This window comes from Hyla sarda, chromosome 8 (assembly GCF_029499605.1).
Source record: "Hyla sarda isolate aHylSar1 chromosome 8, aHylSar1.hap1, whole genome shotgun sequence".
Lineage (NCBI taxonomy): Eukaryota > Metazoa > Chordata > Amphibia > Anura > Hylidae > Hyla > Hyla sarda.
In genome coordinates, this window is record NC_079196.1 from 64,622,238 (window position 1) to 64,640,297 (window position 18,060).

At 40.6% G+C, this 18,060-nt stretch overlaps 1 protein-coding gene across 5 annotated transcripts in view; it reads right to left on the reverse strand.

The window, feature by feature from the left end:
- Positions 1-18,060, reverse strand: part of ZNF385B (zinc finger protein 385B) — a 628,650-nt gene that overhangs the window by 461,017 nt on the left and 149,573 nt on the right. For all 5 annotated transcript variants that reach the window (XM_056536591.1, XM_056536595.1, XM_056536592.1 and 2 more), the window contains one exon: positions 10,225-10,527. In XM_056536591.1, the coding sequence (XP_056392566.1) occupies positions 10,225-10,527 (303 nt within the window). The remainder of the gene's footprint in view (positions 1-10,224; positions 10,528-18,060) is intronic.

Here is an 18,060-nt window from a genome sequence, read left to right on the forward strand (position 1 = left end):
ATGTCATCCTTAGTTTTTAATGACCTGAGTTTATGACTGGTTGTGTCCTGAGCAGAGGAATCCTGTCAGCTCATCAGGTTACAGGTTCCAATAAAACTGTACAATACACAAATACACACACACATAACATACATAACATACATACTGAGTGAATTCCCACTCAGACCTTGGATTAGACATGGGCCTGACAGTTGGCAAAGCCAATGTACATATTGATTTTTGCTAATAATAATTCTCATTGACAGTGTGTTAGTGTTATCAAACTTAGTTGCACAAATATAATGAAATATATTTTATAGGACAAATGTTTTAAAGGAGAAGTTTTACTAATTCTAGTAACTGATTTCACAATAACTTACTTCTATATTGTCACCAGAAATTGTTCCTGCTTTGGCATGTTTTTGTGTGATTCGCCACTGGTAGGAAGTTGTGTAGTTCTTTCATTTTCAATGTGATATTGTCTCCAGCTCCCCGGCTCCTGGAGACAATATCAGGTCATCCTTTACTGTTTCAGAAGGTATGGCTGGATCTTGTCTCTGAGCTTTAGCCCCGCCCCCCGAGTGATGTCATTACCTCTGATATAAATCTTTTTTGTGATGTTGAGGGAAGAATAAGGAGTGTTTGCAGCATGCTGCCTTGTGCTGAGCAATATCACAATATTACTCACATGTACAGTATCCTGCGCATATTTGATGTACAGGATTTAAAGTGGCAGATTTCAATGTAAACTAAATGGTTCAACGCGAATTCACATCTGCAGCTTCAAATCCTGTGCAGGATATTGTACATGTGAATAAACCCTAAATGTCAAATTTTCCCCAAACCATTCAGCAAGATACCATATATAGAGATGTACAATGTGATCACTTGACATGTACAGTTTATATACGGTAAATGGGGCTTGTCTATGTCTGTGATTATTCAGATTGCTTCAACTTATATTTTATACATTTCATGAAAACATACATCAGTCAATAGTTAGACTGGTTAAATATAAATAAATAAATTAAATCAAATTATAAAATGTAAGGGAACAGTCCTCAAGGTCCTTAAAGAGGTTCTACTGTTTCCTTTGCATACTCAGAAGGTCAACAAAACAAAAATATATTATATATATATATATATATATATATATATAAAATATTAAGTTTTTTTTCTTGTTAGCGTTAGGTACAGTAGCTGCCACAGTATACAATTATGTGGGTTGAGCAGTGCTAGTTCTACTAATGGGTTCTGAATAATTCTCCTTTTCTGTGTTTTGACAGAAGAGGGCACCAGTGCATAGACATATAGAAGTAACAGAATAAGCAACTTCAAATGAAAAATAAAATGCTGTCTCTTACCAGTGAAATGGTATTAAATTTACTAAATAAACGAAAGACATATTTATTGTATGCTGTAGGTTTACTCTATGATGATCCCGAAACAATGTTTATCTGAACACTTGGAAAGATTATATAACACTGTGACATTTCTTTTTATATTAGACATAGATACTCTTTGAATCTGTCTGATTCAAAGCCATGACAATGTGAAAAGCAATGCAATAATAGATGAGAAATTTAAAGGGAATGTATACTTTAAAAAAAACAATGATATTATTGCTCCAATGAAACTTAAATAAAAATGAAGCAAATTTGAAAATTTGATCAATTAAAAAATTCTCAATTTGTGTATGCAGATCCATTGCATAGCTATGTGTTTCCACGGTTACACGTTTGTAACAGTATCGGAATATGCTTTTCTCATTCTCTTTCCGTTTCATTACATGACTTGTATTTTCATTTAAAATGTTTTCAGTGTTACAGCCTTTGTTTAGATGTTGATTCACCTGAGCCTTAACCTGCCTCGCTGCATTTCAGGGGTACACTCTCTTAGTCATGCGCATATGATGAAGCTACCAACAGGTTTAGATACCTAATGAGAATAACTGTAGCAGAATAATTCTTGCAGCACTACCTCGACTCCAATGCCCGGTGCCAGCACTCCAGTCCTTACCACAGTCCACAATTAGTATAGAAAAACAGCAGTGCGGCACTCCAAAGAAGATTTAAAAAAAAAGGTGAATTTATTGTCTCACGTCATAGCAGCAACGTTTCAGTTCCTCACTGGAACCTTTCTCAAGCTTAATGAGAATAACTGGGTACCTACAAAAATTCATACAAAGTTCATACAAAATGCCCTTTTTATTAATATCGAGCATCCGAAATAAAATGATATAGCACTCACCACCTTTGGATATCTTGTCTTTATTATGGACTTTCTATGTACAATGATGACATGAAGACTTTGCAGGTACAGTGCAGCGAGGAAATGCATGTGCAGGGCGAGCTGAGACTACAGAACTGTTTTGCGTCAAATGATGCTTCTTCTGGCCGGAAGAAGCCACATTTGAAGCGTATGGAGAGGGCTCAGGAATTGAGTCAGCTCCATACCTGGCTGCCTCTGGCCGATTTTAATAGTCCAGGGCTGCCAATAGCTGCCGGCTCTTAACACTTTAGATGCTGCTGTCTAAGTTGCCAGTGGCATCTAAATGTTAAGTAACTGTTACATTTGTGGTTCAGTGGTTCAGATCTCCCACTTGTCACATGATTAGTGGTGGATGATTCATTGCCATAGCAGCCTGAGCGCTTACCTAAGTGTTGATGGCTTTCAGGATTATTTAAAGAGCCTGACTGTGTCAGGATCTATCAAAAGAGCGCAAATGTGATGGGTCATTCCAGTACAGACATACTGGATTGATTTGCATGAGCATAGTAACCTAGTCCATGAAGTTGAAAAAAGACCAGAGTCCATCAAGTTCAACCTATAATCCTAATGGGTCCCTACTGAGTTGATCCAGAGGAAGGCAAAAAACCCTCATACTAAAAACTCCAAATATAGCAATCAGAATAAATCCCTGGATCAACGTTCTGTCCCTATAGATCTAGAATCCATAACCTGTAATGTTGTTATTCTCCAAAAATGCATCCAGACCCCTTTTAAATTCTTTTACCGAGTTCACCATGACCACCTCCTCAGGCAGAGAATTCCATTACAGTATCACTGCTCTTACAGTAAAGAACCCCCGTCTGTGCTGGTGTAGAAACCTTCTTTCCTCTAGACGGAGAGGATGCCCCCTTGTTATAGATACAGTCCTGGGTATGAATAGATCATGGGAGAGATCTCTGTACGGTCCCCTGATATATTTATACATAATTATTAGGTCTCCCCTAAGCATTCTATTTTCTAAACTAAATAACCCTAATTCTGATAATCTTTCTGGGTACTGTAGTCCCATTCCCCGTATTACCCTGGTTGCCTGTCTTTGAACCCTCTCCAGCTCCACTATATCTTTCTTGTACTCTGGTGCCCAGTACTGTACACAGTATTCTATGTGTGGTCTGACTAGTGATTTGTACAGCGGTAGAATTGTTTCCTTGTTGTGGGCATCTATGCCCCTATTGATGCACCCCATGATTTTATTTGCTTTGGCAGCAGCTGCCTGACACTGGTCACTACAGCTAAATCTAATGTTAACTAAGACTCCTAAATCCTTTTCCACATCAGTCGTCCCAAGTGTTCTCCCATTTAATACATATTCCCAGCCCGGATTTTTCTTCCCCATGTGCATTACCTTACATTTATCAGTGTTTAACCTCATCTGCTACTTCCCAGCCCAAACCTCCAACCTATCCAGATCCATTTGTAATAGTGCACTGTCCTCTATAGTGTTTACCGCTATAGAGTTTAGTATCATCTGCAAAGATTGCTACTTTACTATTCAAGGTCATTAATAAGGTCATTAATCTAATGATGGCTTATACAAGTCCCCTAGAGGGACTAATAAAGTGTAAAAAGAATCCAATAGGATTAACTTATATACCTTAACCCCTTCCATAATAAAAGTTTAAATCAACCCCCCTCCCCATTTTCCATTTAGCAAATAAAAAAATGTAAACAAACTAAATATAACATATTTGGTTTCACTGCATGCTGAATTGTCCAGACTATACAAAAATATAACATTATTGATTATGTGCGGTGAATGGTTCACAAGATAAATTCCCAAACAGCTCCATAGGGTAAAAGTTATAGGGGTCAGAATAGGGTGATTTTAATTCCTGGGACTAAACGCACCAAGGTGTACATGTTAAATTACTAGGAAGTGATCGCAGGAGCTGTGCTCCCTTCATATCCATGAGTGATGGCTACTGTCAGCCAGACACTCACTGCTAATGATGTGGAGCCATTATTCCCCCACTCCCCGTCATCAACCCATTAGACCCATGATCAATGCCAATGACAGCGTCAAAAGTATCACAGGTGCCAGTTAGCACAGAGAGCTGTATCAGTGGAGCCAGGCTGTAACAGTGGAGCACTGATCAGACTGTCTAATGATTGCAAATAAAAGTTCCTAATGGGGACTTTAAATGTGTAAAATGAAAAAAAAAAATTATATAAAAAGCTCCTCCTAAAAAATAAAATCACGTTTCTTTTACCATTTTATAAAACATAAATAAATAAAATAATAAACATATTTGGTATCACCGTTTGTGTAACTGAACTATGAGGAAAAGAAAAAAAAATGTAAATACAAAAATAAAAACTGACCAAGACATGAAGGGGCTATATTAGGGATTAGTACCTTCACAAAGTGCCCCCTTTCCATTTTAGGCTATGTTCACATTTGGAAATTTTCGGGGTGGACATTCTGCAGACAGCCGGCACTGGCAGAACACGCCTGTGCTAGGACTGCATTGAAACGTGCAGTCTCCATAGACGGCAATGCATTTCCGAGCGGATTTCACTTAAAGGGGTACTCCCATGGAAAACTTTTTTTTTTTTTTTTAATCAATTGGTGCCAGAAAGTTAAACAGATTTGTAAATGACTTCTATTAAAAAATCTTAATCCTTCCAGTACTTTTTAGGGGCTATTTACTTCAGAGGAAATGCTTATCTTTTTAGATTTCTCTGATGTCATGACCACAGTGCTCTCTGCTGACTTCTGCTGTCCATTTTGGGAACTGTCCAGAGCAGCATATGTTTGCTATGAGGATTTTCTCCTGCTCTGGACGGTTCCTAAAATGGACAGCAGAGATCAGCAGAGAGCACTGTGGTCATGACATCAGAGAAATCTAAAAAGATAAGCATTTCCTCTGTAGTATACAGCCCCTAAAAAGTACTGGAAGGATTAAGATTTTTTTAATAGAAGTAATTTACAAATCTGTCTAACTTTCTGGCTCCGGTTGATTTAAAAAAAAAAAAAAACGTTTTCCACGGAAGTACTACTTAAAGGCTTGACATATCAACTCTTTATGTGGGGGACCAGAATAGGAATTTTGCAGCAGATGTTTCCGCCGGATTTTTGTGCCGGTTTCAGCTCGGAAATCCATGTAAAAGAGGCCTTAGCAGAAATAGAATTATTTATGGACTATTCTTCTTGTCAAGTTTCACTTTACTTTGGATTCCTTAATCGGGTGTTTTCCAACCAACGCGTCTCCAGCTGTTCCAAAACTACAGCTCCCAGCATTATTTGAATAATGGATATTGGTCCTGAACAGGGACATGCTTCAACATATGTTCCTAATTCGCATCACAACAATCCATAAAATTTACAACAAATGATGTCATGATGACATCAGAAGAATTTTTTTTAGAAGTGTTGAGAGTGACACTTGGCATGAATCCTTCCATAGTACATGAAATGTAAAGTAGACAGTTCTTCTGTTAGGTTCTGGGTCAGTGCTTCCCAACCAGGGTACCTCCAGCTGTTGCAAAACTACAACTCCTATCATGCCTGGACAGCCAAAGGCTGTCCGGGCATGCTGGGAGTTGCAGTTTTGCAATAACTGGAGGCATACTGGTTGGGAAACATTGTTTTAGTTACTTAAGGGGGTATTCCAGGGGAAAAAAAATTTATATATATATATATATATATATATATATATATATATATATATATATAAAATCAACTGGCTCCAGAAGGTTAAACAGATTTGTAAATTACTTCTATTAAAAAATCTTACTCCTTCCAATAATTATCAGCTGCTGAAGTTGAGTTGTTCTTTCCTGTCTGGCAACCGTGCTCTCTGCTGACATCTCTGCTTGTCTCGGGAACTGCACAGAGTAGAATAGGTTTGCTATGGGGATTTGCTTCTACTCTGGACAGTTCCCGAGACATGTGTCATCAGAGAGCACTTAGATAGAAAAGAACAACTCAACTTCAGCAGCTCACAAGTACTGAAAGGATTAAGATTTTTTAATAGAAGTAATTTACAAATCTGTTTAACTCTCTGGAGCCAATTGATATATAAAAAAAAGGTTTTTCCTTGATAACCCCTTTAAAAGGGAAGTAATAAGCGTATTGTAATAAGTGTAAAGTAATAAGCGTAAAGTAATAAGCGAGATATAGACAATTCTTGTTCTGTTTTGCCAATGGAGCCTTTCCTTCCTGCCGCAGCATAGCCCATGTGTTCTCTCATTGTGCTGGGTAGATTAATAGCAGCGATGTGATCTGCCAGCCTCACAGTTATAGTAATGCTCGAAACACTTACAGTCAGATTCATCTCTACTTGCCATGGTGCTGACCTTTACAATGACCTCTACACACATACCTACTCCGGCAGTACAAACAGGTCTTGACATTATGTTGAGTTTGCATAACTCATACATTAGGTTACTAAACTGAGATTTATCAGTCAAGGGCAAATAGAAGGCTAGAATATCTCACATTGTACAATACACTGCTGAACCTGGCATCAATAGATGTGTCCATGAACATTGTTTAGTGATAAGCAGAACAAAGACTATGGATAGCCTCAGCAGGTGGCCTGTCACTGCTTCACTGAGAATTAATAGGGTATATTCTGAACATATCCATAGGGCTACATTCACCCAGCGTATGCCAAGAAATCTTCTTTTGCCACATGCTCGGCCAGTCTGTGTAAGTTTATGTGCCACAGTATAATGTAGATAGGTTGCAGCAATGTAACTATGTTAGGTAGGAGGGAAGAAGGGTTTAAAGAAAAGAATACCACATAGTATGTGATCCAATGAAACATACATGACTCACAATGCACACACTCCATTCAAATATAAAACACATTTTATATCCACACCAGTCACATATAAGAAACATGCTTTAAATTTACCACTCATACATAAAACTCGCTGCACACACACAGCTCACACATAAGACACACTACACACACACCACCCACACATAAGACACACTGCACACACACCACTCACATATAAGAAACACTGCACACACACCACCCACACATAAGACATGCTGCACACACACCACTCACATATAAGACACACTGCACACACACCACTCACATATAAGACACTGCACACACACACACACACACCACTCACATATAAGACACACTGCACACACACCACTCACACATAAGACACACTGCACACACACCACCCACACATAAGACACACTGCACACACACCACCCACACATAAGACACACTGCACAGACACACCACTCACATATAAGACACACTGCACACACACCACCCACACATAAGACACACTGCACACACACCACTCACATATAAGAAACACTGCACACACACCACCCACACATAAGACATGCTGCACACACACCACTCACATATAAGACACACTGCACACACACAGCTCACACATAAGACACACTACACACACACCACCCACACATAAGACACACTGCACACACACCACTCACATATAAGAAACACTGCACACACACCACCCACACATAAGACATGCTGCACACACACCACTCACATATAAGACACACTGCACACACACCACTCACATATAAGACACTGCACACACACACACACACACCACTCACATATAAGACACACTGCACACACACCACTCACACATAAGACACACTGCACACACACCACCCACACATAAGACACACTGCACACACACCACCCACACATAAGACACACTGCACAGACACACCACTCACATATAAGACACACTGCACACACACCACCCACACATAAGACACACTGCACACACACCACCCACACATAAGACACACTGCACACACACCACCCACACATAAGACACACTGCACAGACACACCACTCACATATAAGACACACTGCACACACACCACACACACATAAGACACACTGCACACACACCAACCACACATAAGACACATTGCACACACACCACTCACATATAAGACACACTGCACACACACCACCCACACATAAGACACACTGCACACACACCACTCACATATAAGACACTGCACACACGCACACACACACACACCACTCACATATAAGACACACTGCACACACACCACTCACACATAAGACACACTGCACACACACCCCCCACACATAAGACACACTGCACACACACCACCCACACATAAGACACACTGCACAGACACACCACTCACATATAAGACACACTGCACACACACCACACACACATAAGACACACTGCACACACACCACCCACACATAAGACACACTGCACAGACACACCACTCACACATAAGACACACTGCACACACCACCCACACATAAGACACACTGCACACACACCACTCACATATAAGACACTGCACACACACACACACACACACACACACACACCACTCACATATAAGACACACTGCACACACACCACTCACACATAAGACACACTGCACACACACCATTCACACATAAGAGACACTGCACACTCACACACCACTCACACATAAGACACACTGCACACACACCACTCACACATAAGACACACTGCACACACACCACTCACACATAAGTCACTGCACAGACACCACTCACACATAAGACACTGCACACACACCACTCACACATAAGACACACTGCACAGAGACACCACTCACACATGAGACACACTGCACAGACACACTGCACACACACCACTCACACATAAGACACACTGCACAGACACACCACTCACACATAAGACACTGCACACACACACCACTCACATATAAGCCACACTGCACACACCACTCACACGTAAGACACACTGCACAGACACACCACTCACACATAAGACACACTGCCCACACACTACTCACACATAAGACACACTGCACACACACTATTCACACATAATACACACTGCACACACACTACTCACACATAATACACACTGCACACACACTACTCACACATAATACACACTGCACACACACTACTCACACATAAGACACTGCACACACACTACTCACACATAAGACACACTGCACACTCACACACCACTTTCACATAGGGCACATTACACACACACCACCCACACCACACATAAGAAATAGTGCACACACAGCACTCACACATAAGACACATTGCTCACTGGACACTGGGTCTGGTGCTTATTTTCCCCTTCATGATCCTTGGGCTTATTGCCCACCTGCACATACATACAGTGGTGTATCTTACACCAGGAGTAGGGCCAGTGCACCCAATGGCGTATCTTACACCAGGCCAGCGGGGGCAGCACTAATATAGACCTGTATATCTCTGTTTTTGAGGAAGGCGCTGTACCTGTAGATTATAATCTTTTGTATCTGTAATCATTGGGGGGTTGTACCTGTATATAATAATCTTGTGTATCTGTGGTGCTTTAAAGTATGGTACACCAAATCTGCTACTCTTGCAACGACCAGTCATGCATGACTCCCATTTTAATTAAAACATTGGTAATCAATATGAGAAAAGAGCATATCAATGCTATTAGAAGTCTATGGACAAATTAAACATACATGTTGGGAGAATTTCATGATAATACAGTGTACCCAAATACAGTGAAACAAAGCCAAATCCTACAGAACAACACTACAGTCAGCTTCTCACCTAACTTCAAATATCTGATAACTGCCAACAATACATTGTACTTATCTGCATAGTGAATACCCCACTAAACACGAATAGGCCAAAAACAGAACACATATTTATGATACAATCAATCAATCAAAATCAATAAACAAATGGATGACTGACATGTTTAAAGTCAAGACCGAGTCAGATGTGACAGATAATCAAAGTCCATCTAACCTAATATACCAACCAGATCAGACACCAGTTTCACATGTAGAAAAGACCCCACATGTAAAGTTACAACCCTTTATCTAGTAACTTACATATCACTTTACATGCATTAGACCAAATCCTTTCTGCAGCAGAAACAATACATCATATTCCCTATAGAGTAGTAATGTTTTCCTCCTACCTCCAGTGGCGCTTACAAGTAAAGATCCGGACGATGCGTTGGTTGGTAACTTTCCATTGTTTAGCTGCTTTACTCTCTTTAGATGGGACTTTCCATTGTAATGAATCTGTGCCTGAGCTGCAGAGTTCAGCTGAATGTTGCACACTTCGCATAGCGAATATAAGATCTTCTTCTTTTCACTGGAGAATTGGCAGTCTGTCCTGTCCGTCCAAGTCACTTTTTCCTCAAAACATCGTAAAAACATTGCCGCGCTCATCCTTCCATTTTCTTGCTCGTGATCGGGACTCAGTGAACGTTTCATACCTACAAAAAAAATAAAAGAGTTTTACTTTCATTAGTATATTTTATTAACAAATAAATACATTGCAATTCATAAGCAATCTTTTAAGAATAGTTTTAGAAAAACTGTTTTGAATCTATATCCATATATTAGCCAATATTAATTCACATACTATCTAGATAAAGGATAAATAGATAGATATGAGATAGATAGATAGATAGATAGATAGATAATTGTACAGCAATACAAGATAGTCGCAGCACTCCAGGAGTAGAAAAAATAAAGTGGCTTTTATTCCATTTCACAAATACAGGTGCAACGTTTCAGCTGCCCATGCATGGGCAGCTGAAACGTTGCACCTGTATTTGTGAAATGGAATAAAAGCCACTTTATTTTTTCTACTCCTTGAGTGCTGCGACTATCTTGTATTGCTGTATCTGGATAGGGATCGTACACCGGGCCCAACTAGTTGCCTGCACCCTTCTATTTTTTGCATTTCGCTTTTTTTGGGGGTGTGCTGCTTTTCTAGTATTTTTTCTCTCTAGATAGATAGATATGAAATAGATAGATAGATAGATAGATAGATATGAGATAGATAGATAGATAGATGTAAGATAGATAGATAGATAGATTGATAGATAGATAGATAGATAGATAGATATGAGATATATTGATTGATCTAAAAAAAAAAAAAGCTGAAATCTGATTGGTTGCATGGGCAATTACTCCACTGTTTCATTATTTTTGAAAAATCTCCCCCATTGAATTGAATAGTAGCTATAGAAATCTACAGAATATGCAGTGAGGGAATTCTCTTGGAAACTGGAGCCATCCACAGTTATATAATTTAAAAGGGTTTCCCGAAATAAGAGAAAAGCTGGTAAATATTTAAAAACAAAACAGACAATAAAATACAACAAAAAAATATATATTTTTTTCAATGCCACTTCGATGTTCCCCCTCCCCCCACAGTTTACTAAGATTTAATTATTGGTTGACTATGTGCATTTTCCCTAAATAGTCAGATGAGTGGGAACTTTAAATAGGTATGTGAATGCTAGACTCATGGGGTTTTAGCCTATTCCCCCTCAGCTTCATAATCATACCCACAAAGCCTAGCATTCACAGCCCTTTTTTGTAAATACATTTCCCACCCATCTAACTATTCATGGGTTAATTCCATAAATCTTATGAAGGGGGGTAATGTAGCAACAAAAGTGTATGACTGAAGGGGGTCTGACCCCCAGGGTCCTGAGTCTCCCATTGGAACAGAGCAGTGATCACGTGTGCAGCTGTGCAGCAACCATGAAGTGAGGAATGGAGCACAAGCATGACCACTGCTCCACTGAGGACCCTGTTCCTGAGAAGATAGTGGATTGTGCAGTCAACTCCGGTGATCATACACTTATCCCCTACTATTCTCATAGGGGATAAGTCTTAATGGTGGGGAAACATCTTTAGGGTCTTTGGCAGTGTGAAGGTAAGCATGGGATTTGAAGCTCTAACATTGTGAACTTGTACTCTTAAAGGGGAACTCCAGCACTAAGAAATCTTATCCCTTATCCAAAGGATAGGGGATAAGATGCCTGATCGCGGGGGTCCCGCCACTGGTGACCCCCGTGATCTTGCACGCAGCACCCCGTTAGAATCAGTCCCTGGAGAACATTCGCTTTGGATCTGATTACTGCTGTCACGCCCCCTCCCATAGGCTTGCATGACGTCACACGGGGGCGGGGCCATGATGTCACAATGCTCCGGCCCCCGTGATCGCCAGTAATCAGACCCGGAGCGAACGTGCTCCGGGGACGGATTGTAACGGGGTGCTGCGTGCAAGATCACGGGAACATCCTTTGGATAGGGGATAAGATGTCTTTAGCGCCGGAGTACCCTTTTAACCCCTTAACGACGCAGGACGTATATTTACGTCCTGCGCCGGCTCCCGCGATATGAAGCGGGATCGCGCCGCGATCCTGCATCATATCGCGTCGGTCCCGGAGCTCATCAACGGCCGGGACCCGTGGCTAATACCACACATCGCCGATCGCGGCGATGTGTGGTATTAACCCTTTAGAAGCGCCGCTTCTAAAGTGAAACTGAAACTGTCCTGGCTAGTCAGTCGGGCTGTTCGGGACCACCGTGGTGAAATCGCGGCGTCCCGAACAGCTTATCGGACACCGGGAGGGCCCTTACCTGCCTCCTCGGTGTCCTATCGACGAATGACTGCTCCGTGCCTGAGATCCAGGCAGGAGCAGTCAAGCGCCGATAATGCTGATCACAGGCGTGTTAATACACGCCAGTGATCAGCATAGGAGATCAGTGTGTGCAGTGTTATAGGTCCCTATGGGACCTATAACACTGCAAAAAAAAAGTAAAAAAAAGTGTTAATAAAGGTCATTTATCCCCTTCCCTATTAAAAGTTTGAATCACCCTCCTTTTCCCATAAAAAAAATAAAACAGTGTAAAAAAATAAATAAATAAACATATGTGGTATCGCCGCGTGCGTAAATGTCTGAACTATAAAAATATATCATTAATTAAACCGCACGGTCAATGGCATACGCGCAAAAAAATTCCAAAGTCCAAAAAAGCGTATTTTGGTCACTTTTTATACCATTAAAAAAATGAATAAAAAGTGATCAAAAAGTCCGATCAAAACAAAAATCATACCGATAAAAACTTCAGATCACGGCGCAAAAAATGAGTCCTCATACCATCCTGTATGTGGAAAAATAAAAAAGTTATAGGGGTCAGAAGATGACATTTTTAAACGTATACATTTTCCTGCATGTAGTTATGATTTTTTCCAGAAGTGCGACAAAATCAAACCTATATAAGTAGGGTATCATTTTAACCGTATGGACCTACAGAATAATGATAAGGTGTAATTTTTACCGAAATATGCACTGCGTAGAAACGGAAGCCCCCAAAAATTACAAAATGGCGTTTTTTTTTCGATTTTGTCGCACAATGATTTTTTTTCCGTTTCGACGTGCATTTTTGGGTAAAATGACTAATGTCACTGCAAAGTAGAATTGGCTACGCAAAAAATAAGCCATAATATGGATTTTTAGGTGGAAAATTGAAAGGGTTATGATTTTTAAAAGGTAAGGAGGAAAAAACGAAAGTGCAAAAACGGAAAAACCCTGAGTCCTTAAGGGGTTAAAGAACCAGCACTCTTAAAGAAGCACATGCGTTGCCTCTTTTTTTTTCTGCAACTTTTTGATCTTCAAGCTTGCTAAGCTAAAAAAGAAAAAGTTGTTTGCCAAAATAAGAAGTAGTTTTGAACTTGCAGTGGTCAGAGATTTATCATGTGCGAAAGCCGCAAAAAAGTAGCATCGCATGAAAAACACCATTAAATGTACTCAAGCTCAACCATGAAGCAGAAAAAGCCACTACCAAAGCTAAAAAAAAAAAAAAAAAAATGTGCGACAAAACAGGCTGCGACCAGTTAATAAATAAATCTCATGTAAACAAAAAAACTGCAACCAGTTAATAAATAAATCTCACTTAAGCAAAAAAATTGTATGAAAACTAATATCTAAAAAAGGAATACATAAGCAAATATTTATAAATGCCCCCTATATCAGCAAATACAGACTTAGAAAGAGAAACTTTCTGGGATGAATGTTGGAAACAGTTTACTGTTCATTGTCTATTGCATTGATTGCTTGCGTGTTTGTTTACTGTTTGTGTACTAGTTATGGATTTGAGAAACTGGTAGGATAAAATGAAAATATCAGAAATACTTTGAACTCCAATGTTTTCTACTGCACCAGTAACATTTTTTTAGATGTTTTAGAAAAAAATTCCCCAGCGAAATACTTTTACAAAGTATTGATATTTCTTTTTAGTATAACTTGTTAATGAATTCCCCTGTGTTTAGAAGCCAAGGTATAAACTTAAATTTCCTACAATTTAATAAATGATTGACATTTACATTCCCCCGTCATCTTGCACCCCGTTAGAATCAGTCCCTGGAGCGTGTTCGCTCCGGATCTGATTACTGTCGATCACGGGGACGGAGCATTGTGACGCCACGGCTCCGCCCCGTGTGACGTCACGCTCCGCCCCCTCAATGCAAGCCTATGGGAGCTGCCACGCCCCCTCCCATAGGCTTGTATTGAGGGGGAGGAGCGTAACGTCACACAGGGCAGAGCCGTGATGTCACAATGCTCCGTCCCTGTGATCAACAGTAATCAGACCCGGAGCGAACACGCTCCGGGGACTGATTCTAACAGGGTGCGGCGTGCAAGATCACGGGGGGGGGCACCCGGCGGCGGGACCCCCGCGATCAGGCATCTTATCCCCTATCCTCTGGATAGGGGATAAGATGTCTAAGTGCCGGAGAACCCCTTTAAAGGAGTTGTGCGCTGCCCTGACTTTCGGAGCTCCACTCACAGCGTCCAGAAGCTCCGAAAGTCAGGGCAGAGCACAACCCCTTTAACATATTGGTACATTTTCGTCGTTACTTGCATCCTTTCTTGGTGAAGAATCCCCAAATTTCATGAACATTTTGAAAATTTAGCATTTTTCTAACTTTTAAACTGTCTGCTTGGAAGGGAAATGGACATTCCAAATAAATTATATATTGATTCACAAATACAATATGTCTACTTTATGTTGGCATCATAAAGTTGACATTTTTTTTACTTTTTGAAGACATTAGACGTTAGACATTAGACATTAGCAAAGTACAGCAGCAATATTCAAAATGTTCATGAAAAATTCAAAATCTGAATTTTTCAGGGACCAGTTGAGTTTGAAGTGGATTTGAGGTGCCTTTCTGTGAGAAATACCCCATAAATGACCACATTATAGAAACTGCACCCCTCAAAGTATTCAAAATGACATTCAGAAAGTGTGTTAACCCTTTAGGTGTTTCACAGGAATAGCAGCAAAGTGAAGGAGAACATTCTAAATCTTAAATTTTTGGAACAGTGGGCTGTGCAAATGAAAAATTATATTTTTCATTTTATTTTCACGGACCACTATTCCAAAAATCTGTCAGACACTTGTGGGGTGTAAATGCTCACTACACCCCTTATTACATTCCGTGAGGTGTGTAGTTTCCAAAATGGGGTCACATGTGGGGGTAGGGGGTCCATTGTTCTGGCACCATGGGAGCTTTGTAAACACACGTGGCCTTCAATTCCAGACAAATTTTCTCTCCAAAAGCCCAATGGCACTCCTTCTCTTCTGAGCATTGTAGTGTGTCCGCAGAGCACTTTACATCAACATATGGGGTATGATCTTACTCAGAAGAAATGGGGTTATAAATTTTTGGGGGCTTTTTCTATTTTCCCTTGTTAAAATGAAAAATTTAGGGTAACACCAGCATTTTTGATTTTTTTTTTCATTTTCCCATCCAAATGTAACTAAATTTTGTCAAACACCTGTGAGGTGTTAAGGCTCCCTATATCCCTTGTTACGTTCCATGAGGGGTGTAGTTTCCATAATGGGGGTCACACTTGGGTATTTTTTTTTTTCGTTTATGTCAGAGCCACTGCAAAATCAGCCACCCCTGTGCAAATCACCAATTTAGGCCCCAAATGTACGCTCTCACTCCTGAGCCTTGTTGTGCATCCGCAGAGCATTTTACATCCACGTATGGGGTGTTTCCTAGTGATGAGCAGCAGGGGCCATATTAAAATTTGTGATATTTTGCGAATATATTGACGATTATTCGTCCTATGTTCGCGAAATTCGCATATTTTCGTTCACTTTTTTTCATGCAGAAATTTGCATGGAAAATTTGCATATAAATTTGCATGTGAAAAAAAAGGAATATTGGTCAATAAGAATATATAGCACTATATTCCGATATTCACGATAAAAATTTGCATTACAAATATTCTTGCTCAACACTAGTATTTCCGTACTCAGGATAAATTGCGTTACAAGTTTTTTTCCTTTTATCTCTTGTGAAAATGAAAGATATGAGGCAACACCAGCATGTTATTTTTTTACACTAACAGGCTGGTGTAGACCTCAACTTTACCTTTTCATAAGGGGTAAAAGGAGAAAAAGCCCTCCAAAATATGTAAAGCAATTGCTTCTGAGTAAGGAAATACCCCATATGTGGCCCTAAACTGTTTCCTTGAAATACGACAGGGCGCCATGCGCATTTGAGGCCTAAATTAGGGATTTGCATAGGGGTAGACTTGGATGCAAGTATTGCCTTTGCTAACAAAAAAATTCTACGCCAGTGATTCCCAAACAGGGTGCCTCCAGCTGCATGCTGGGAGTTGTAGTTTTGCAAGATCTAGGGAGTCACAGTTTAGAGACCACTGCACAGTGATCTCCAAACTTTACCCCTCTAAATCTTGCAAGAATGCAAATCCCAGCAAGCCCAAACGCCTGTCTGGGCATGCTGGTGTTTTAGTTTTGCCACATATGTAGGGCTACAGCTTAGAGACCACTGTAAACTGTGGCCCTTCAGATGTTGCTAGGCAACAACTCACCTGGCAGTAGCAGGATTGCAGCCACCGCCGCACACAGAGGATCGCTGCCTGCCGCCGCACAGAGGAGGATCGCCGCTGGTAAGGGACCTTCGACACCAGTCCCAGCACAGTTCCCCCACTCTGCCTGGACTACTATGGGTGGGCAAAGCGGGGGAACCGAACTTTAAACCCCCCCCGCCCCGATCTGCTATTGGTCGGTTGCAGGATGCCTGCTGAATGATTTCAGCAGGCATCCCGGTCCGGTCTTAGCCTGGCGAGCGGCGGGGACTGAAAGTCCCAAGGGCATACCTGTACGCCCGGGGTCCTTAAGGACTCGGGATGCAGGGCGTACCTGTACACCCTGCATCCCCAAGTGGTTAATGATAATAATTATTATTATAATGATCAGACATGTATATATGACAGAATAATACTGAATCCACAAATATGGGGTATCAATCCTAAGGTTCACCGTCAACAGCCTCAGTATTAAACAATTAAAGAAAAGCTAATCAGCTCATGTTTTGAAATTCGTTGTTCAGCTCTAGAAAGAGGTGCTGTCTTTTTTTCCCCAGAAACAGTGTCACTCTTATTCATGGGCTAAATCTGGAATGGCAGGTCTTTTCCATTTAAGTGAAGGGGGCTCAGGGGAAGACTCATGGGGAAGAGTGGGGAAAGAAAAAAAAAATTCCCTATCCAGTACAAATGTTTAAAGAATTAATATGTATGTTCAAAGTACTTCAATGTGTTAACACAATAGACTGAGACTATGAATGTGAAATCCAAGCATTAAAACATGATGGGAGCAAACATATTTGCACATTTACAAAAAATGTCTCCTTACTCCGGAAAAAAAAAAGTCATTAAAGTCTACTCTTAACCACTAGGTGTCTCCCTCCTCTGTAAACTGCTGTTTCCTGCCTGTTGTTATGGAAATTCCATCTCTGCAGCAAAGAGACATGGACATAACACAGGGAGCTTGGGTAGAGCTTTCCTTTTATGCAGATGAAAACTTGAACTTTGTAAATGCAAGAAGAGCCTGTTTGCTTCCTCAATAGGGTCCACGCTGTGCATGTAAAGTAAATCAAGGTTTCCCTTCTATACTTGACCATCCAT